This window comes from Varanus komodoensis, unplaced genomic scaffold (genome assembly GCF_004798865.1).
Source record: "Varanus komodoensis strain SLA01 unplaced genomic scaffold, ASM479886v1 scaffold2, whole genome shotgun sequence".
Lineage (NCBI taxonomy): Eukaryota > Metazoa > Chordata > Lepidosauria > Squamata > Varanidae > Varanus > Varanus komodoensis.
The window spans coordinates 1,443,911-1,464,922 of NW_025335568.1; the positions used below are offsets into that span (position 1 = coordinate 1,443,911).

At 63.8% G+C, this 21,012-nt stretch overlaps 1 protein-coding gene across 6 annotated transcripts in view; it reads right to left on the reverse strand.

The window, feature by feature from the left end:
* The window catches only part of DYSF (dysferlin), a 111,619-nt gene that overhangs the window by 70,395 nt on the left and 20,212 nt on the right, over positions 1-21,012 (reverse strand). For 4 of the 6 annotated variants that reach the window (XM_044428695.1, XM_044428697.1, XM_044428694.1 and 1 more), the window contains exons 6-23: positions 20,606-20,793; positions 19,854-19,982; positions 18,588-18,650; positions 17,485-17,535; positions 17,164-17,194; positions 16,023-16,138; positions 14,120-14,246; positions 13,463-13,566; positions 12,578-12,646; positions 12,443-12,486; positions 12,161-12,243; positions 11,074-11,115; positions 9,310-9,425; positions 8,314-8,427; positions 6,723-6,900; positions 5,614-5,738; positions 4,164-4,270; positions 783-975 (exon numbers count right to left, since the gene is read on the reverse strand). In XM_044428695.1, the coding sequence (XP_044284630.1) occupies positions 783-975; positions 4,164-4,270; positions 5,614-5,738; positions 6,723-6,900; positions 8,314-8,427; positions 9,310-9,425; positions 11,074-11,115; positions 12,161-12,243; positions 12,443-12,486; positions 12,578-12,646; positions 13,463-13,566; positions 14,120-14,246; positions 16,023-16,138; positions 17,164-17,194; positions 17,485-17,535; positions 18,588-18,650; positions 19,854-19,982; positions 20,606-20,793 (1,880 nt within the window). The remainder of the gene's footprint in view (positions 1-782; positions 976-4,163; positions 4,271-5,613; positions 5,739-6,722; positions 6,901-8,313; positions 8,428-9,309; positions 9,426-11,073; positions 11,116-12,160; positions 12,244-12,442; positions 12,487-12,577; positions 12,647-13,462; positions 13,567-14,119; positions 14,247-16,022; positions 16,139-17,163; positions 17,195-17,484; positions 17,536-18,587; positions 18,651-19,853; positions 19,983-20,605; positions 20,794-21,012) is intronic. The other 2 variants (XM_044428698.1, XM_044428696.1) reach the window with 1 other exon arrangement.

The following is a 21,012-nucleotide window of genomic DNA, read 5'->3' on the forward strand; positions in this document are numbered from 1 at the left end:
TATCCTGGCAAGCAGCTTTGTGGCGGGCAGGATGGTCGAGGGGGAGGGCGCCGTACGGGGTGGCGCTCCTGCCAAGCACCCGCCACCCTCGCAGCCGGGCGGAGGGCGGCCGGGGCAGCAACTGCAGCACAACGACTTGGCTTGCAATTTGTTTGCTTTGCGCTTGCATTTATTCTGACAGATATTGCATGTTTTGGAACAATGGATGCTTTTCGTTCCAGTCAGTTTTTACTACGGCTTTCAATTTCTGATTGTGACCGCCTAGAGACACGATGGCCCCATAGGCGGCGTACCATTGTTTTAGATAAATATATTTCCAGATCCAACCTCCCAGGCCAAAACAACTTCTTCCCGGCACACAGGGAACAGGCAGGCAGGCAGGCTGCCCGCCCAGCAGAGGAGACCCAGGCGCCCCACGCCAGGTGTGCGCAAGCCTTAACTTCTGTCGCCGTCGCCCAAAAAAAGCCAAGGGGGCCCGATTCCACCTGCGCAACGTGGCTGGGAGTGGAAACAGAACCGGGCTGCGGCTCCCGCTGGCTGGCCCAATGGCCACGTTCGTGCAGCAGCGAGACGCTGCCCCGAGCGCCTGGCCCTCGGCCTGGGTGCTTTTGCCAGCTCTGCGTGAGGATTCTCCCCGGATTCTGCCCTCCCACGGGGCCCCTGCTGGTCTCCTGGCCCCCGTTTTTGGCCCGCCCCGGCCAAGAGGTACCCCACATGGATGGTTCAGGAAGCGCACAGCGCGCCTGGAATGCCCCCAGCCTGCAAGCAAGGAGACCCCGCACCTCCTCCGCCATGGACCGCAGCCTCGCGAGCCAGTCCTCGGCCTGGTCCAGCACCATCTGCGGGTCGGCGTCCTCGTGCTTCAGCCGCTCGGCCGCCTGGACGATCTGGCCGAGGTTGGTGGTGCGGAAGCGGTAGAGATACTGGTCCAGGTGCGTGCTGGCCGGCTTCTGGGTGACGTCGACCAGCGGCTGGCTGCGGAGAGCAATGAAGCCAGAGCATCAGCGCGCCCTCGGGGTCATCGGGGGGGGGCGATGGCCCCCGAGGCCGCCAAAGGGAGGCCTGAGCCCCCCGCCCCCCCAGCACCACCCGCCCCGTGCAGCCGGCCCTCACTCCGTAGGGCCTGTCCTGGCCGGGGCCAAGCACAGGGCCTCCTGTTCCGGCAGCACAACGGGGGCGGCCGCAACATCTCCCCCCATGCAGGGATGGGCCAGCAGGCGATGGGGAGCTGAGCCAGCCCCCCCCCCCGCTTTTCCGCAGGGGAGCTGGCACCCTCCACCTCCGTGCTTGCTGCAGCCCTCGCAGCAGCCGGGAAGGCATTCCCTCGCAACAGCGTGACGCTGGAGGCCGTGCGCCTTCTCCGGGCGGGCTGCACGCCCCCAGAGGAGCACAGCCGGGAGAGGCCCCGAGTGCCCTCTGCCAGGGTTGCCTGGGAGCCCCACTGCACCCCCCCCCCCCCGGGCAGGGATAACCTGGTCCGCCGTTTGTGCTCCCAGGACCTCCAGACTAGACTACTGCAGGGTGTTCTCCGTGGGCCTGCCCTTGAGGATGGCTCAGGAGCTGCAGCTTGTGAAAAACGTGCCGGCCAGACGGACAGGAGGACCTGGAGGCTAATCCGGACTGCCTGCAAGTTTCTGGGGCCGACTGAAGGTGCTGCTTCCGAGTTACGCCTTGCCTGGTGCAAACCGACCAGACACCGCCCGTGCTGGGGGCGGGCTCCTTCAGGGCCCTCCTCTGGAGGTTCGGAGGGGGACAGTGACAGGACCGACTTGGTGGTGGTCCCAACCATGAAACGCGCTCCCCCCCGGCGAGGCCCACCTTGTGCCCATGTCACCTTGTGCCACCTTAAGAATCCCTCTACGCCCCTGCACCTGACCACACCTGATCCAGTTTATTATTCCATGTTGATTCTTAAAATCGAGTTGAATGCTTAGTTTTTGTATCTAAGTAGATTTATACTAAGCTATATATGGCATACGGGCTGTTTTGTTTTGTTTGCAAAGCACCCAGACTGCTCTGCCTGTTGGGCGGGACAGAAACGGGACTGAAAATGGTAGCGGCACTGGGAACATTCCCGGGAATATGCCAAGCGCTGGCAGGTGGGCTGGTCCCGCACGGGGCAATTCGGACCCACGCGCTGTGCAGGCGACCTGCTGGAAGGAGGGTCGAGGCGCCTGCTCCGCCGACGGACGTTCCCGCGGCCCCCTCCCCAGGGAGCGAACGGAGGGCAAAAGGCCTTCGGGCCCCACCGTCCGACCTCGGGCCTTCCCGGACTCCCACCCCGGCCCAGGGCAGCTTGGCTGAAGTGCTCCCCGCGTCCCAGACCCCAGCGCTTGTGAATCTGAGGGTGTGAAGTGAATCTGAGGGTCCCTTCCCGTGAGCTGAAACAGAGCCCATCGGGGAAGCGATCCAGTTCATCTCGGCTGAAAGGAGGGCGGGCAAGGAGGCTCGGCCACTGCCTTCCGGGATGCACGGAAAACCTTTCATTCCACTCCCTCGGGAGCATCTCGGCTTTGGTTCCCTCACGGAAAAGCAAGCACCGGGGTCCCTCCGGGCACAGCACCCGCTTCAACTTGGGGGCTATTCTGAGACACTGTGGGAGACACGGGGGGCTCCTCTTTCATGAGTGAGCGGGGCCAGAGCCAGGCTGGAGTCTGAGCGCGCTGGGCAAGGAACCGTCCTCTGGATCCTTCCGAGGTCCGCTCCCCTTCCCCATTCCAGCCGTTGGTGCTTTCCCTCTGTTTTGAATGGGGTGTCACTGCACATGCCCAGAAGCACTCTTCCCTTCATTATTTCTCTCATACCCCAGCACTGAACTCTGCCAGGACCAAGCCGTGCTGGGTCTTCGTCCGGAGGCTGTGCAGAGACGCACCACGAAGGGGGCCTCACAGCCGGGGCCCCTTGTGGGAACCGAGGGTTTGGCCCGCCAGGGGGATGGACCGTCAGCCAAGTGACAGGATGCTGCCGACTGCTTGCCGCCCTTGCCCACTCGGGCCCTCGTCACATTCGCCCTTCTCCTCCCTTCCCTTCCTGCATTGCCCAGTAATATTCTGAATCGGTTAAATTTAAAGAATTGTCTGCCCCTTTGACTGCACAGAAACTGTATGCTCCTTGGGGCAGGGAACTCTCTTCACATTACTTTGTAAAGCATGGTGGATATCCATGGCACCGTGTGTTTGACAGAGGGAGCTATAATTCCACATGCCTGGAGGGTGCAGAAGCCGGTCAGGGACTCCCCCACCCCTTCTAAGAAGGAGTATATGGGCAGCGTACGAAATGAGGCACCTTCAAAACTGCCTCTTTACTTTCGCTGCTTAACCAACCAGTGAAAATCCTTGGGATTTATCAGCTGAGATGGCTGGGCGGCCCCGTCCAGTCCATAAACGTTGGATTTATGGATTGGACCTTTTGGAACAAGGTCCAGGAGAGACAGCACCCGAATGGCGGGCCTAGCAGCCATGCCTTCCTTCCCATTTTACTCCCGAGCAGGAGCAGGGAGCCAGTCGGGGCCTTCCAGGCGCCCCCATCCCTCACGCTACGGCCCTGGTCCGCCCGGGGACACTCTGCCCGCTCTGCACTCGAGAAGCAAGGCGGATGCAGTCGCCTGGACAGACGTGCCGAGCGAGGCTCAGCGCAGCCATGAGACGCTGGGAAACGTGGCACCCCCAAGCACCCCCCGGCACACGAGGACGTGCCAGAGCCGCGGGGCTTGGGATGGCCGTGGGAAGGCACGGGGGCTGTAAAGAGGCGCCACGGCGACAGCCCTCGCGGTGCAGCTGGGGGAGCCGCCGCGGGCTGCCCCCCCCAGCCTGGCCCGCCGAAGGCAAGGTGAGGGACGGGCGCGTGTGACCAGCAGGGCCCGCGACGGAGCGCTGGCGGCGGCTTCACCCACCACGCCGGGGGATCCCCTCCGAGACGGAGCCGGAGCCGTCCAAGCGGCTCACCCCGAGCGACAATGGGGCCCATTCAGGCCGGCTGGGCCGGCGAGGGGAAATTTACGACCTGCTTAAATATCACCTTTTCAACTCCGTGCCTTGGCCTGTGCGGCGGCCCCAGCAATGGGCGGCATTCTTCGGCTGCGGGGCCCCATCCAAGCCAAACAAGCGCGCCTGTCATAAACCCGCGGCACGCCAGAGCCCGGCGGCCGCGGCGGCCGCCCCTACCTGCAGTCCGCGATGATCTCATCGATCAGCCGGGCCACGAGGGCGTCCAGGTCGCCGGCGGGGCACTTGGCCTTCAGGGCGAGGAGGAACAGCTCCAGGTTCGCTTCCTGCACCGGGCAGAGCGCGCAAAATCCACAGGCCGCCACAGACGCGCCGACGGCCACGCCGCAGGGGCGCGGGCGAGGGGTCGCCCACGGGGCAGCCCGCCCCCCCCCCGGGCCCGGTGGCCAACGACAGCCCTGCGGGGCCTCCCTGCGGCCGCCAGGGCTTCTCTGGGGCCCCCCGCCCAGCAGAGGTCCTGTGCGCGGCTGCGCCCTGCGGGCGTCAAGGCAGGGAGGGCGCAACGCCCAGGGCGCCCCGTGGCTGCGGCAACTTACAGCACGAGGGGCGAAGGCGCGTGTCTGAATGCGCCCGTCGGGGAAGGGACAAGGCCACCCGCGTGCAGGCAGGAAGACCGCCACGGGAAAGCTCTGCGGAGCCCCCGCCCGCCGGGGCCTTACTTGTGCCCGTGGCCATGCGGAAAAGGGCAGGCAGGGGAGCCCCCCGCAGCTCCAGGTGCCGAGCGAAGCCTCCAGCGCTCGGCTCCGTGGCCTGCCGCCCTCGGACCTGAGCACACGACCTGAGGCACCGGGGTCCTAGCCTCCCTCTCGAGAAACGGAAGTCCCGGGGGAGGGAGCAGAGTCCCCTGCCGAGGGGCCAGGATTTTTATGCATCTACTTCATTTCGGAATATGTACATGCCGCCTGGTCAACCTATGGCATCCTTGGGGGGCTCCCACTGCCAAGGATGCGGCCGGGAGGCTGCCGGTCCCCTCGGTGTGGGAAGCGCCGCTCTCATTCTGGCCGCAGCTCCGGCCTGATGCCCCGCTGGCCCCTTCCCTTGACCCACCGAGGCTCACCCCCCCCAGCTCCAGCCAGCCCCACCCCCAGGGCTGCCCCCCCGGGCTGCAGGCTCCGCCCACTCGGCAAAGGCCGAGCGTGGCCACGCTCCCCGGTGCGGGACTGAGCCCGGCCAGCATCCCAGCCCGGCTGCTGGGGGTCTGCGGCTGGGCGCACTCCCCGGCTCGGTGGTGGGCCCTCCTTTCTGCATGCCTTCCCCCGTCAGGCCGGGTGGCAACGCCTCTACCCGGGGCAAGAAGGGCTTGCTAGCATTTGCGGTCTCCGGCCTCACCCCGTTTGCCCCACTGGAGCGCGGCCCCCGAGGGCTCCTACGAAAGGGAGCGTGGCCCTCGAGCAGCCTGCCCCGGCAGCTGGCCCCGGAAGGTCCTTCCCCGCACCGGTCGCTGGCCCAGCCGGGTGCCCTTGGGCCCGCAGCCGGGGCCGCCGCACACATGGAACGCACCAGCCGGCTCCCCAAGGGCCGCCGGAGCTGGGCGCCTGTTCCCGGAGCTTTTTCGGGGCTCGGGGCCTGTGCGGGGCCCCCGGGCGGCCTTCCCCGCCGCCTCCCTCACCAGCCGGTCTGCAGCGTGGCAGAGCAAGTTCTGCACGTCCGTTCGGTGGCTGACGTCTTCCCAGTAGGAGGAGAGCACGACCACCGGCTTCACGTTGCCCCAGGGCAGGTAGTAGTAATGGCAGCCTGTGGGGAAGGCAGAGAAGGCCGGCGTTGGCCCGGCCTCCAGGCCGGCCCCGTCCGGCACTCCGGAGACCCGGCTCGGCCCCTCGACGTACCGTCAGGAGCGGCAGCTCCAGAGAAGGCGAGCCCCGCCTGCTTCCTCAGGGGGCTCACTCAGCCCCCCCTCCCCCCAGCCTATCGCACCACTCCGTGGAAGGCCCACTGCGCCGGACGTTGTGCAAGGAGGCAAGCGGCTCCCAGCGGGAGAGAACGTGCGAGGAGGACGGGGAGAGCAAGGCAGCCCCGCACCGCAGACGTGCCGTCGCAACTGAGGCTTTCGTTCCGTTTCGGAGCTGTGCGCCGGGCTCTCTGCGCTCTTAACACACACCAAAACGGCTGGAAAACACGGCAAAGGCTCTGGAGGAGGGGGCTGCGGTGAAAAGGCCCTGCAAATTCTGCGAGTGAGAGACCATGCAGGCACAATCAATCATGCAGGAAGCCCTGAAAATCAGATTCTTCCCATTAAAAAATCTATAGAAAAACGCTTATGTTATTTGGGGGAAGCAGCATTCAAAATGCATTACGTTAGAAAAGCAGATGGCAAACACATGCATATTACTCTAAGATGTATATGAAAATGTATTTGGGGTAAGGTTTGCTTAAAGCTTATGAATTTGTATGCAAACTTTAAAAAAAACTCAACACTGGGGATGGACTGAGTGTTAGACTGAAGAAATATTCAGAGTTAGAGGCAAACCAAATTTAAGCCTGGAAAAATGAGAGACACAAGAGAGACCAGCATGGGCAGAGCCAGCCACCCCCGGGCGACTCTGCAGCCCTTCAAAATACACCGGGCCAGGAAGAGCCCGGGGACGGGCCCCCTGTCCCTCGGGAGCCCTTCCTCAAGCGAGATGGGCACGCCTGCCAGGGATGCGTCCCGAGCGGCAGTCCTCTCGGGGCGGCGAGGGGCCGGGCCCTGCCCTGCCCTGCCCGCGGGCCGCGGCTCACCGTCGAAGACCGCCCGGCTGTACTGCGTGGTGGAGGCCAGCGGCAGGCAGGTGTTGTCGAACTTGTTCCCGTAGTTGCCGATGCTGACCTCGAACTGGACCGCGTCCTGCACGTCCTGCAACATGGTGGCCGAGTAGAAGGCAGCGAAGAGGCAGTACTTCCGCCGGCGCAGGTACTTCTGCGGCAGAGGGAGGGGGAGGCGTGTGGGTCACGCTGCCGGCCCAGTGGAGGAGCCCGGAGCATCTGGGGGCCTGGGCAGGGGGCAGCTGCCCGGAGCGGCTCCAGAGCGCTGAGCACCCACAGGCGGCCCGGCTCCGGTTGCCCTTGCGGGACCAGCCCTCGCATGGCCACACCGGGGTGCGCTTTTGCAGGGATCTGGGCAGCCCTCCAGCAAGGGCTGGAGCCCCAGACTGGGGGGGGGGGCTGCCTGCCCACCGCCCAGGCTGCTCGCTGAAAGCAAGGCCCAGGCCCCGGGGGTCTGCGTGGCCTTGGGTTCCCCAGACGAGCGGCCTTTGCTCACGGGCACCTCCCCTCCTGCTCCGTGCTCCCTTGGATCAGCCGGCCTGCAGTTTCTCTTGGGAGGGCCACGCTTTTAAAAGGGGCAAATCTGCAGGGGCAGCTTCGCCTGCTTGCCCGATTCGGTCCTTGGGCCGGACCTCGCGTCTTCTCCATGCCGAGCACCGCCCGGCTGTTCCCGGTGCCAGAGACAGGCGCGTCCCCGCATCCTCGGTCGCTCTCAGAGGCGCAAAGGCCCGCTGTGGGTGCCCCGCGGTCCCCCGAGCGCATCGGCCAAGGCTGTGCACCCCCCGTGCGGGGGGAGGGTGTCAGTTTCGGGCACAACCCGAGAAGCAACATGTAATGCTAGAGCCGAGGTTGACAGGGAGTCAGAGGAATGGAAACTGCAGACTAGCATTTTTCCTTTGGGATGAGAAATAGCAATTACTTGTCTGGGAAACTTTTATGCTGACTTTCAGGACACGTTTTGCCGAGGTGGCTTATTTGCACAAAATTAATAGAGCAACTGAAATGCCTACAGGCACAGTCCTGATTTCTGGACCTCATTTTCATCTAAAAAGCACAGGATGACACCTTAAAATGCCCTCGGGGGAGCGACCAGCGACCGTTCCACCACGAGAGGATCTGTGCTTTCTTCCAGCGAATGGCGACGTGGCCAGCTGAAACGGCTTTTCCAAAGGCCACTGCTGCAGCGCAGGCACCCACGGCGTCCCAGGAAGGGCGCGCCAATGCCCAGGGCAGCAGCCAGCTCAGAAAGGGCCGCTGCGTCTCCTTCCCCAGGAGCCCTGCTGGGCGCAGCCCGAGTCCTGCAACGCCCAACCCTGGCTGACTCCTCCGGACCGCAGGTCTCCAAGCTGAAACTGGGATGCTCTGAACCGCAGGCTCAACGGCCGCCCAACTTCAGGACTCCTTTGTCCCTCCCCACCGTCCACTGCCGGGTGACGCAGAGTTCTGCAGAACTCAGTGCCCTGCACCGTTTCCTGGGTTTTGGTTGGCCCTAAATGTCCCGACGAGAGAGCCGGGGCGCCTCCCTGCCCAGCTGCCCTCCTTCAGCTCTGCCGCGCGCCAGCGGTACCTCCACTCGCAGGATGTTGTCGGCGGGGAGATCCTCGAGCTTCTGCTCCACGTGGTCCACCAACTTGGTCTCCAGCTCCACCAGCAACCTGCCCCGGTAAGCCACACCCTCTCCCTTTGCGGGGAAAAGAAAATGCGGCTCGGTCAGGGGCCCTCTCAGGCTGGCAGCCTCCTGAACCCGAGTCCGTTCTTCCACACACCCTCCCAACCTCCCAGGGAGCCGCGTCTCCCAGGGACTAACGCCACTCTGGAGCACGACAGCACACCCTTCCAGGCCTCGACGTCGAGGTGCCCTCGGGGCTGGGGCTGCCGCCCCGAGTCCCGCCGAGCGAGAGACGGATGGGTCCTGGCCAGCATGGAGGCCGCAAAGCCATTCCGGAAAACTTTAAGAGGGCCCACAGGTGCCTCTTTCGGGACCGAGCGCCCAAAGACCGAGGAACAGCCCAGCTGGCCGTGGCCGGGGGGCCAACAAGCGCAGGATCCGCAGGCGCGCCGAAGGCTTCGAGGTCCACAAGCGCGGCCGCCCCATCTCTCCCGGGCCCAGTCTGCAGAAGGGGACCGGGAAGGGGGCTCAGCTCAGAGACTGAGTCCGTGGCTGGCATGTCGGAAGCCCTGGCGTGAGCTCCAGGCAGCCCCCCAGCCGACGGAGCGGGGGCTGGGAGCGCCCACAATGCCCTTTTGCAGGGAGGGTGCGGGGCTGGGGTTCAGGTAAAAGGAAGTGGCCGAGACTCATTTGCAATGAGCCCCATCGCAGCTGGTCGGGGAAGGGAACACACCTTCCCGCCTGGGGAGGGGGCTGCGAAATGCCCGGGAGCCCCATGCACGAAGCCACCTTCTCCCGCCCCAGCCCCCAGCGGCACACAGCGCCAGCCCGCATGGGAGGTTCCACCCTGAGGCCCCCCGGAGCCGGCCGCCGAAAGGCCCCAAGCCACCGGCACCCGGTTGACTGGCACCCGGGGGGCTCTCAGGCCGGAAGAACGGAACCCGGCGGCCTCACCTTGCCCGTGTTGAGCTCCTCGAAGGGGTCTGGAAAGCCGGTGAACTCCCGCGGGCTGCCATACAGGTTGATGTAGCACGGGCCAAAGGTGGGCAGGAAACCGAGTCCATCATCCACTGCAAGACAAGGGGGCAGCTGTCACAGGGGCACCTGTGGGACCAACCTCGCCTCACCTCTGCCTGCAGCTGAAGGACCCCCAGCGCCATAATCCGAGCGGGCAGCTGGTCATGAATGACTGAGCTAAGGGAGCAGGTCTCCAGAGGTTTGGACTTCGACTCCCAGAAGCCCCTGCCCTCGTGGCCCATTGTCAGGAATGCGGGGAGCCCAAGTTCAAAGCATCTGGAGATCTACCGTCTCCTCGCCCTGATCTTAAGAGAAGTGCTGCGTAGACCAGAAACACGATCCTGCGCCCATTCCTAGCATTTGCCATTTTTAATGAAAACGTTCAAGCAAAGCTGAGATGCACATTTTAAATACGAACGCTCTCATTCAAAGGTAAGATGCCTTCGGCTTATTGGCACCTCTGGGCGCTCCTGGCCCAATGCACGAGAGCAGCACCATCGCCCTCCACGTCCGGAATCCCTCCTCGGACCCGGCAGTGGCGCATTGCTTTCCGATGCGAGACGAGAGCGCCCCGGCCCCTCAGGGCGTCACGGTCAGCGCATGCCCGGACAGACAAGTGCGCGAGGAGAGCAGGGAACGCCGTCAATGTAATAACGGGCGAGAGAGGCCCGCCCGAGGACAGGGCTGCCAGGGGCTACACCCCACGGATTGCCTGGAGAGGCCTGGAGGTCTGCTCCAGGGCAGCCTTCATCTGCACACAGCCTTCATCATCCTCCCCGGGACCCGTTTCACGGCGCTGCCTCGTGCGCCATGGCTGCTCCCTGAAGGGCCAGCGTCTCTGCTCTCATCCGCGACTCGCCCTCAGCCAAGGCGGCACTGCAGAGCGAGCACCATGGGGGCACGACCCCTCCCCATCCACGGACTGAATCCTGCTTCAGGGCCGGGTTGGGGCCACACCCCGGGGCGGGGGGGGGCAAAGGGGGGGGGGGGGGGCATCCCTGGGCCAAGAGAGGTCCTCCAGCCAGCCCTGCCTAAAAGTGAGCAGAGCTTCTGAGCTGCTGCCCCTCGCACCGCAAAGACCGCCTGCCCCAGAGGTGGTCTTCAGGCTGGCCCGCCTGCCCCAGACCCCGCTGAGCCCCCTCTCAGGCTCGTTCTCCTGGGCTCAATGGGGCCTGGGAACGGAGTCGTGTCCTAGCGCCGTTGACTCCCGTTGGCTTCTAGCCACCCAACGGGGCCTCCTCCCACCCTCCCTTGGAGAAGACCCCACGCACGACACTCCCATCAGAAGACGCGCCCAGAAAGCACCCAGCAGCACTCCAAGGCGGCTTGGCAGGGTCAGGCCACCTCCCCGCATGCTGCCCGCATCCTGATCACACAGCGCGGCCGTCACACACGAGGCGAGGACAGAAGCGCCACCCCAGAAACCCTCGGAGAAGCGCCAGCGGAACGGCCCCCCCTTCCAAGCGGCACACGCCAGCACTGCATGCAGGCCTGGGCCACGGCCACAGGCGCGCCCTGCGTCCCACGCCCACCGATCTGCATGCACAGCGCGCAAACGAGGCAGCGAGTGACAGCCGGCCTTCGCAGTCGCCTCGTTCAGGCGAGAGCTGCTTTAGCCACTCGCGGCCAGATTGCTAAGGCCCCACAAAGGCCGCAGCCAAGGAGGCCACTGCACCGCAAGCTGCATGCGCGGGAACGTACGGTCCGAGACTCTGAAGGGCTTCACGGGGGTGGGAAACTCATCTGAGGCACAGAGAGATGGGAGAGAGAACAGCAGGTGAGCTTTGCCAGGGCCTGAGCGGAATGTCCAGCCCAGCTGAAGGCGATCGGGGCAGCCAGGAGGCAGGGCAGGTGCGGGCGCCACGAGAGGTTGGGGCACGGCACCGAGAACTCGCGTCTCCCAGGAGGACTTCGGAGGCCACGTGAGGCTGGCCACGGGGCCACTATTCCTCGCTGCTCAGGGCTCGCATGACAGGGTCCCTCCGATGAAAGGGGTTTCGGACAAGGCAGGGCAGCAACAGGCCGTGGTGGCCGCAGGCCGGCAGGGGGCACAGCGCCCCCTCCTCCACGCTCCTGAACTGGGTTTTTTAAGGGTGCCTCTCTTTGCATCTGGAAAATTGCTCAGTTCACAGGCAGAGAGGAAACCCAAAGTTGAGGCCACCGGCAGGGGGGAGCGCCTGGTCCCGAGACAGGTACGGGGGCGGGGAAGCCCCATCCAAGCACCTCCAGAACAGCGTCAGTTTGGCTTCCGTCCTTCTACAAGCGGGGGGAGAAGGCTGGCCGCTTGCATGCCACTTGTGGTGTCTGATTTTTCAGACCACGGCCAAGGGGGCAGCGGCCATGGGGCCACAAGTGCACAGAGGGGGGTGAAGAGCAGCAAACAGGCAGAATGCGCGGAGGCGGCCATGGAACCGGCCTACAGGCACCGTCTGAACGTGGCCCGAGAACGCTTGATGCCCTCGTGGTACAGAAAAGGGGAAGAGCTAGCGGTGGGAGCCCTCGGAAACGGCCAGCCAAGATACAGACAAAAGCTTCCCAAATTCACCCTAAACTCTCCCAAGTTGTCCCCGCAGGAAGGCAGGGGTGCAAAACAACTCGGCACGGCCGGTCTCACGCGGCCCGGGCGGCAAGCAACGGGGCGAGGCCGGGCACGCGCCCAGCGGTGGAAATCGGCTGTGCTTGGAAACACTCCTGGGGTGGGGGGCACGACATGGCCCAGGGAGTCTCCAGGCCACACGGCTCCCCAGCCTTGCCCTGCCCTGCCCTGCCCACCCCGGGCAGGCCGTACCTTCCAGCTCCCCTCCAGGCGCCGAGATCCTCGACATGGCCAGGTGGTTGGTGCCAATGATGTCGTTGTGCGTGAGGCGGTCCCTGAAAGAAGCAGCGCCCCCTCCTCAAGGCCAGGCCTTCTGTCCGCCAGGAGGCCGAAGACAGCGGGCAGGGCGCCCGCCGCTGGTGCGGAAAGGCTCGGCGTGGGGCCTGCGCCTCGAGGGAGGACCTGCCCCTTCTCCGCACCTGCACCGTGACGCCCCCCTGCACGCCAGTCCAGACATGCTCGCTCCTCACTCACCAGTCAATGACTCGGATCCTCATCTTCTCACACATGGATGGAAACTGAGGGGAAGAGGGCAGGGGCGGGGGGGGGCGGGTCAGCTCAGGCTCTGCGCAGGACAGGGCCCCCCCGGGGGAAAGTGCCCCAGCTCACCATGGCCGGCAGGGTGATGCTCTGGTTCCACTGCGGGTTGGCGTTCTTCTCCACGATCCTGCTGCAGAGCTGACCGGAGGAGGCAGACGACGGCGTCAGTGGGGGATGCGTCGGTGGCGCCCACAGCTCCCCTCATCCGCTCTTGCCCACCCCCTCGTGGTCGGAGGTCGGAGGGAGTGCACCAATGTGGGGGCCAAAATCTCGCAGCTGAGCACGGGCCCCGTGGCTGACACAGCAGCCCGTTTGGGAGAGGAGGCGCCACGTTAAGGCCTGGGGGGGTGCAGGGGACCCAAGGGCGCATTTTGGCCCCCCCACGCTACAGGGAGACACGGGAAACCAGGAGCTCCCTGCAGCAGCAGCCCCACCGCACACAGAAAAGCAAGCGCTTTGAGGCAGCAGGGCGACTTGTCTTGCGGGCACGTGCAGAGTGCATCCAGTCTAACAACCCCGGATACTCAAGGGGCAGCCGGGCTCCAGCAGCGGCTTGGGTCTGCAGGCCAAACACCGGCTGCCCTCCTGCCGGCGTCTCGGTGATCCAAAGGCCGGCCTGCTCCGTCCACACACGCGCACAGCAGCGCCCGGGGCTCACGCGGGCTGGGGGGACGGCTGGGCAAGGGGTGCCGAGAGCGGCCGTGGCTGCTGGGAAGGGAGGCCGTGGCCCCGCCCTGCTGCCCTGGCCCTGCCCGATCCCTGCAAGCGGGGCCCGTGCCGTGAGGTGCGAGGAGCCCCGGGCCTCGGCACGCACAGCCCACTCCCGCCTAGGTCAGGGCGGACCCCCGCAGCACCGCCTGTGATCGCGCCCGAGCGCCCAGTGCTGCCGGACGGCGCACGGCGCCCCCCCGCCCGCATCGCTCCCGCTCGCCAACCCATCCTGCCCAGGCTTGCCATCTTTCCAGCGAACGTCACTTCCACGAAAGGGTCCACCAGGTTCTTCTTGTTGCTCTCGAACCCAAAGATCTGCTTGACGCTGTCCATGACGGCGTCGTCCACTGGAAGGCACAGGCACCCGTGAGGGTCAGCCGGGCTTTCCCCGCAGCCACGGGGCCGGGCCGCCTCCGCCAGGTGCACCGCGGCCTCCCGGCTCGGGCTCGGCGCCCTGCAGGGCCGCCCTGGCCCCCTTTGCGCCGGGTGGTCATGGGGACGGCGCCGAAAGGGGTCAGCTCACCCACGGGCTCCCCTCTTTAACACCCCGGGGATACTCTTGAGATAACTCTGCAAGGCCCTGTGACGTCCGTGCAGTGCCGTCCCGCGCATGTCTACTCGGGAGGAAGCCCCACAGAGGCTTCCTCCCAGCGAAAGGGGCGCTAAGGCCGCAGCCCAAAAGCGCTCCTGCCCCAGAGCGCCAGGAGCAGCTGCTCATCCATCGCTGACCCACACGGCCACTTTTCCTGGCCGGAGACGCTCGTCCCCACGAAGCCCTCTGTATGTGACCAAGATGCGCCTGCGCGGAGAGCAAAGACCTTCCCCGCAGGCACAGAGTGGCTTCCCCAGCCCCCCTTCTCCCTTCCCCCAGCACGCCCCCCGCACAGGCCCCACACGCACTCTGGGGCAGGTCTTCGGCTCGGTAGATCTTGAGGCAGAAGTGGGCCCCCCTGAGAGACACGCCGGTCGGCCGGAGGATGTTGCCCTCGATGTCGTCCTTCTCCTCGGCAGCCTCCTTCTTCTCCAGCTGTGAAAAATGGGGCGGGGGGACGGGGGGGAGAGAAGTGCTGCCTTGCCTTAGGCGGATGTGGTCTGGGGGCCCAGAGGGTCTCCCCCAGGGATTCCCATGCTCCACGACCTTCAGTGGAGGAAGGCCTTGGGCCAGGTTCCTGCCACCAAAGGACCCCCCTGTTGTCTTGCAAAGCTCAGGGAGCCAAGGTTCAACTTGGATGCCGGGAAGCACTTCCTGACAGTCGGGACCCCAAGGGTGTGGAATGGGCTCCCACGGGGGGTCGTTGAGGCCCCATCGGTGCGGGTGTTCAAGGACAGGCTGGACGTGCACATGGTGGGCATGTTGTGAGCGGAGCCGGCTGGAGCCGGGGGTCAGACCTGATGGTCTGGGAGACCTCTTCTGACTCGCTCTGTTTCTATGTTTCTATGTCCCTGAAGCATCCACGCACACAGCCAGTGCTTCCCCATTCTGTTCACTCTCTCGTTAATCAATTACAACTTTGGTTGACTAATCTGTCACTTTAAGGGATGGAACATCACAGCCTTAATAACAATCAATAGGGTCTTTGCATAGCCAGAAGTGTGGCTTCCAGGTTGAGAGAGGTATTGCTACCACTCTACACGACTCTGGTGTGCCCGCAATTGGAGTATTGTGTTCAATTTTGGGCCCCTCATTACAGTAAGGATATAGCCAGGTTAGAGTCAGTGCAGCGAAGGACCACAAGGTTGGTGGCCGGTTTGCAGGGGGTGCCATATGGGGCGAGACTAAGGGAGCTGGGTCTCTTCAGCCTGGAGAAGACTCAGAGGGGCTCTGTTGGCGACATGCAGGTATGTGAGGAGATGTCACACAGAGGTGGGCAGAGACCTGTTCTCCCCTGCAGAGGAAGGCAGGATGCGCTCCAACGGGGCAAAGCTCAGGGAGCCACGGTTCCATTTGGATGCCAGGAAGCACTTCCTGATGGTTAGGACCCCCAGGGTATGAAATGGGCTTCCAGGGAGGTGGTTGAGGCCCCATCGGTGCGGGTGTTCAAGGACAGGCTGGATGTGCACATGGTGGGCTTGTCGTGAGCGGAGCCGGCTGCAGCCGGGGGTCAGACTAGATGGCCCGGGAGCCCCCTTCCGAGTCGCCCTGTTTCGGTGTTTCTACTGCTTGGGCCTCTTGCAGCAGCACGATCTGCGGCCTCAGCTGGGCTCGTTTGTGCTTTCATGCTGCTTGCGCACATTCTGCTGCTTCTGAGATTCCGCGCCTGGGAGTTTGGCGGAAGGCGGCAGCTGCGGCTGAGGAGCGAGCCTGGCCTGGCGCGGCACGGAGGGGCCAAACACTCTCCGCCTGCCCGGCCGCCCAGCTGCACGAGTCCGAAGGCCGAGCACAGCGCCAGAGGCGAGGACCGGCGCGGCACTCCGACACATGCCGAGTGCATCCCATGCCGGTGGCACCTCCTGCCTTCCCGGGCAAGTGCGACTTCCGCCACCAGACCTGCCTCTCCCGCAAGCGGGCAAGGCACCTTTCCTCACACCTCAAACCGGAGCACTGATGTTTCCAGCAACTCGCGCTCCATCTTCTTTGCTTCGCACAAGTGTTCACAGAGATGGCGTGTGGCGTGCAGGGTGGGGGGCCGCAAGCTGCTTAGAAACCGTGCGAGGCGTGTCCGTGGCTCCACGGATGCGTCCCAAGGCCTCTCCCGGGACCTCGAGGCAGGCGCTCTTAGCTGCACCTGGCTTTCCCCCAAGGCCAGTTTCCGGGAATGGCAGACCGCCCCCCTGAAGTCATCGGCCCCGGAAGGACACTCACCGGCACTTCGTCCCCTGGGCCCAGGACATACAGGCTGACCTTCAGGTAGCCCCGGGCCCCCGCCGAAAAATCCTCCGGGTCAGAAAGCAGCAGCCACTTCCGGACGAAAGCGTGCTCTGGGCAGGGGGAGAGGGGGGTCACACTCTGCGTCTCGGCCGCCCGCTCAGAACAACGTCTCTCGTGCAAAGCAGACGCGCTTGGGTGACACGATTAAACCCGCTGCAGCCCTGCTCCGTGGTCACACGCCACGGACCAGTGCAAGGGATAGCAACGGGGCCGCAATGGGGCCGCAGTGGGGCCGCCTGTTCCTCCGACAGCTGCAGGCAAGCAAGACCCGGCCACTTCGCAGACCCGTGTGCAGCTTTTCCTTCCAAAACGAAGGCCCTCACGGCAGCTACAGGGCAACCTCAGAAACAGAAGCGGCAGCGGCCACACATTCGCACTGCCGCACGGAAGTCACCTCAGTGGTGCAAAATGGCGGTGCAAGCGGTGTGCCGCTCACTGGGATGGCGAGGGCGCACTGGCAAAGGGGGGGGGTGGCCGGCCTCCTGGGGCAGAGCTCTCCCATGCTTGACGTGGCCGCGGCAAAGGCCCTGCCTTGCACCCTGGTCGGGCGCATCTCTGCACCAGGCTTCAACTGCGCCACTGCGGTCCTTTATGCGCAGGAGCCGGTGGGGGCTCTGCGAGGCGCGGGCGGCCCCCAGGGCCTCTCCCCGTTTCGCAGCCATTTCCACACTGCCTTTGAATATGAGAAATCGCCCTTTTCCAGCAAATGCGCTACGATGCTCGCGTCTGGGCATTTCTGCCAGAGCACCACACTGGGGTGGTGCGCGGGAGCACACAGGGAGGCAAAGCCCTCGGGGAGAGCGGTGCAAAGGACGGACTTTTGCTCCCGCAAAGAAAGCAGGAGAGGCCGCCTTTGGCTCTGGCTACATTTTCTTCTCCTCCTGCTCTGCTCAACGTTTATGCCCCTTTTTTAAAAAGGAAGAAAATAGTCAGGATCTGTTCAAAACGGTCCCCTTTTCTGTAGAAGCTGCTAAACACGCATCCAGTGCTCAGTTTGCTCCATGCGAAACAAACCACTCAGTTTAGGAACTCAGAGGTGTCCAACCCAAGCAGCCCCGGTGGACTCGCCACTCACTGGGTTCAGCATAAATGGCCCCAACATCCACCTGTCAGAGGCAAGCACAAGGAGCAGGCTGTTAGGACCCCCAGCCGGGACCCCCCAGGTGCCTCCCCGCCAGCACGCCACGCATCTGGGAGGCGGCAAGACGCACCTGGCGTCTCCTGGCAAAGTCCGGCACATGGGGCAGCCACGACCCGGCCCCGGGGAGGGGGCAGTGATGGCTGCCCAGCTGGCAAGCCAGGCTGGAATCTCCGCTCCCACCCCCCCCGCCCCCGGAGAAGCAGAAGCGGCTTGGCCTCCTCTGCCAGTCGGAAATGACACCCAGGACGCCCTTACCCGGAATTCTCCGATGACGGAGTCCGTGCGGAGCGAGCGGGAGTCCACCACCTGCGGAGGCAGAAGGAACGCAGAAGCGAGGCCCACGGTAGCAGCAGCTCCTCGAAAGAGTCTTCCGTTTGTTTGAGCCTCACAGGAGACGAGACCCTCCGGGCAGCTTCACGCCGCAGAGCGGGCATCGGGAGCTGGCAGACGCGACACCCTCAGCCACCCCACCCCTCTGGGGGAGCCGCTGCCCACCCAGGCTGGCGCGGAGCTGTGTGCTCACCGCCCCGTGGCTTTCTGGCCTGAGCTTAGCGAGGACGCTGGTGACTCCCTGGGCACAGAATTGCCCAGAAACGTGCCGCCCTCACCCTTAATCCGGGGTCCTCCTCCCACGGTGCGAAGCCTGCACCACGAAACCGGAAATCCAGGCACTGGTGAGTGGCCAGACCCCAAAAGCTACCGTGCTCCTCGGCACCTGCGTCTGTCCACACGGAAACGCGACCAGCCTCCAAAACGGCTCCTTGAAATTCTGCTCTGCGGATTTAGCGCGCTTCCCCTGGGCACGTGCATGCTGCCCGCACATTTCAAATGCAGCCGCACCATTCACTGCCCAACCGTTTGTGGGCGGAGCCGAGAAAGCCTGCCTCGGATCAGGGTGTTCTGAGCATATCAATTACCTTCGTTTCCTGAGCCATTCCAAATGCTTGGGTCTCGACTCTGAAACTCAAATGCTGACTTTTGAACAACTAAGTTCTGTTACCAGTCTCTGTAATTTTGTAATTTTCATATTGGATTTGTTTTTTGTAATATATTTTGCTTTACTACATGACTCGCATTGAATTCGCTCTATGAAGGAAAGCAAGAGGTGAAAGCTACTCACTGAAAAGTCAACATGTGAAGATCTGAATCTAAGGTTTTGCAGCCTTTTGCCACGTGACCCATCGTAATAAGGCCGCCTTGCATTATTCCGACAAGGCACAACTAGCGAGAGGCTCGGTGAGGCAGATAAATCCAGATAGTGCTTAAATGTGGGGCACCCGGATCCCAAATCAGCCCCAGTGAACTGTGAGACGGCCACAGTTCCTAGACCAAGCGGGCAAGACCCAACCAAAACTTACTGTGATAAATATGGGCTGGTCAAAAAGCTCCACTGGGGATTCAAATACATTGAAGAAAAAGGTCTGTGGGGGGGAGAGAGGGTGAGCGAGACTGAGAGAGAGCTCCCGGCCAAGGTGCAAAGCCGGCACAAGCGCACCGCACTGGGCGAAACGAGAGTCGTGCTCAACGATCCGTGGGTGATTCCCCGGAGCACGCGGGTCAAAAGGCCACCTGGTGCTTCGCCCACGGGAAAGCGTCCACAGCCGGGCTCCGAAGAGCATCGGCGTGTCCCGCGCAGCAGCCGCCACACACACCGGCCCAGCCCGCCTCCCCTGCTGTAACTCGGGGGGCTCCCCCAAAGGCCTTCCCCCACTGCCCTCTTACCCCCCCCAAAAATGGATTGTTTTGTGGTAAGAAACGGTATGAAAGACATGGTGGGAAACCCCGAGGGAGCTAAAAGCTGAAGACAGCCGTCACCTGGACGCTGCCCCAGCCCCGGCCTCCCAGAACCGTGCAAACCAGGCCGTGCCAAAAACCTCCACCGACGGGCCCCTCGTGCGCCACGTGGCGCCACTCTCCTGGCCAGCCTTGCCCCGGGATCGCGGCTGAGCCGAGGCCGCGGCCAGCCAGGCGAACTGGGGGTGTCCCTGCAGGGGCTCCCGGAAAAGACTCCGGGGCAGCGGTGGCACCCAGGGGCGGGGGCGTGGGGGGACTTTCCAATCCCCCCTCCACACTTTCTTGTCAGTTGGAAGTAGAAGATTTATAGAAGAGCAGCCTTCCTGATCTAGTTCCCTTTTTTTTTGAGTAAGTTTTATTCTAAATAGACCTAATACAGAGAAAAACTAAAAAGCAACATCAGTCATCAGAAACATCGGACCTGCTGGGTCAGCCCCACATTTCTTCTTTTCATGTTAACTTATAAACATATTTGAATCTATGCGAAGCCCTGTTGCTCTAGCCAATAATAAAAAGAGTCTCGGGTTTGATAGAACTGACCTAGGTTTCCTTTTGCTGCGTTGGACTACAACTCCCAGCTGGCTAGGGGATGCTGGGAGTTCTAGTCCAATTCATCGGGAGCTTGCCAGAATGGGGAGGGTTGCAATGGAGCAGAACGAAAGAAGGGGTGTTCTCGGGATGAGCTCATTCCCAACTGAAAGTGAGCTGGGGAGTTGATTTTGTTTTCACGGGTACCCCTTGATGGTTTAGGGGAAGACTTAAGGGTTCTCCAGTGTGAGAATCAAGTTGCAAGCACCAGTCCCTTACTCCAGGCCCCGTCGCCTCCTCACCTCATCGAAAAGCGGGCCGTTCCCCTTCCGGATCCTGCTCCTCTTCGTCTGCCCGGCAGCCGTGACCTTCACCACCGGCCTGATGTTGACCCCGGGAAGCTGCCTCCCTTCGATGACCCGCACCCTGATCTAAATGCAGACGAGCGGAGAAGGGGAAAACGGGCTGCCGTCAAACCCGCCAGAGACGGCAGCTCCAAACGCCACGGCAAAGAGGGAGAGCGGAAGTCACATGCCCCAGGCTTCCCAGTGGAGCCCAAGCGGAGCTCCGGCGTCTCCCGGTGGCAAGGTGAGCCGTCACCGCGGGTCATGAGCGAGACCCCGTCAGGCGAAAGACGTCAGGCAAGCGGCCAGCCAAGGCTGCATCCCTTCGCTGGATGCATCCCAGGGACTCCCCGCGCACCCCGAGGCCGCCAGCGGCTCGCTCGCCGGTTTCATTCCCCAGCACCGAGGCACATTTTTAGCTCCAGTGAGGAGTCCCGGCTTCCGTGTTCCTTCAAGGGAAGCAACTGCGACGGAGAGCCACCTCGACGTGAGGGAACGGTGCCCGACCCAACCTCCCTCAACCCGGTGTCCTCCAGGCAGGTTGCACTACAACTCCCATCTCGCCCGGCCAGCACGGCCGCCACAAGGGTCTCCTGCCCAAGGGGAGGAAGTCAGACGAGACGGTGGGCCACTAACACGCCCAGGCGTGAAGGGCAGGATGCGGCCCAGGGAATCGACACCCGAACCGGGAGAGGAGGAGGGTCGCTCACCTGGAAGTCCTGGGGTTTGTTGGAAAGCAGCTTTTTAGGGGCGCTTCTCCTCCTCTTCGTCCCGTGTATCACACGTGACGGAGGCCTCTTGGGGAGGGAGGCCTGATCTGACGCCGAGGGCCCGGAGGAAGGCTCGGCATCATCGCCCGTCCCAAGCGGATCTTCGGCCTCTTCCTCGCCGGCTGTATCTGCAGGGAAGAGACACATGCGTTGGCTTGCCCTCGAGGAGGCCTGCTCCCATCAGGAGGCTGAAGGGCTGTCCGCTCGGGACCCACAGCTCTCTGCCAGAGGTTCTCCGCCAGGCGCCCCGGCCAACGGAGCCAGTCGGGGAGCGGGGAATGCCGTCCCCAAGCGGACCTGGCGGCACGCGTGCCGTGGCCGGAGGGGACAGCCCCCTCACTCTCCCA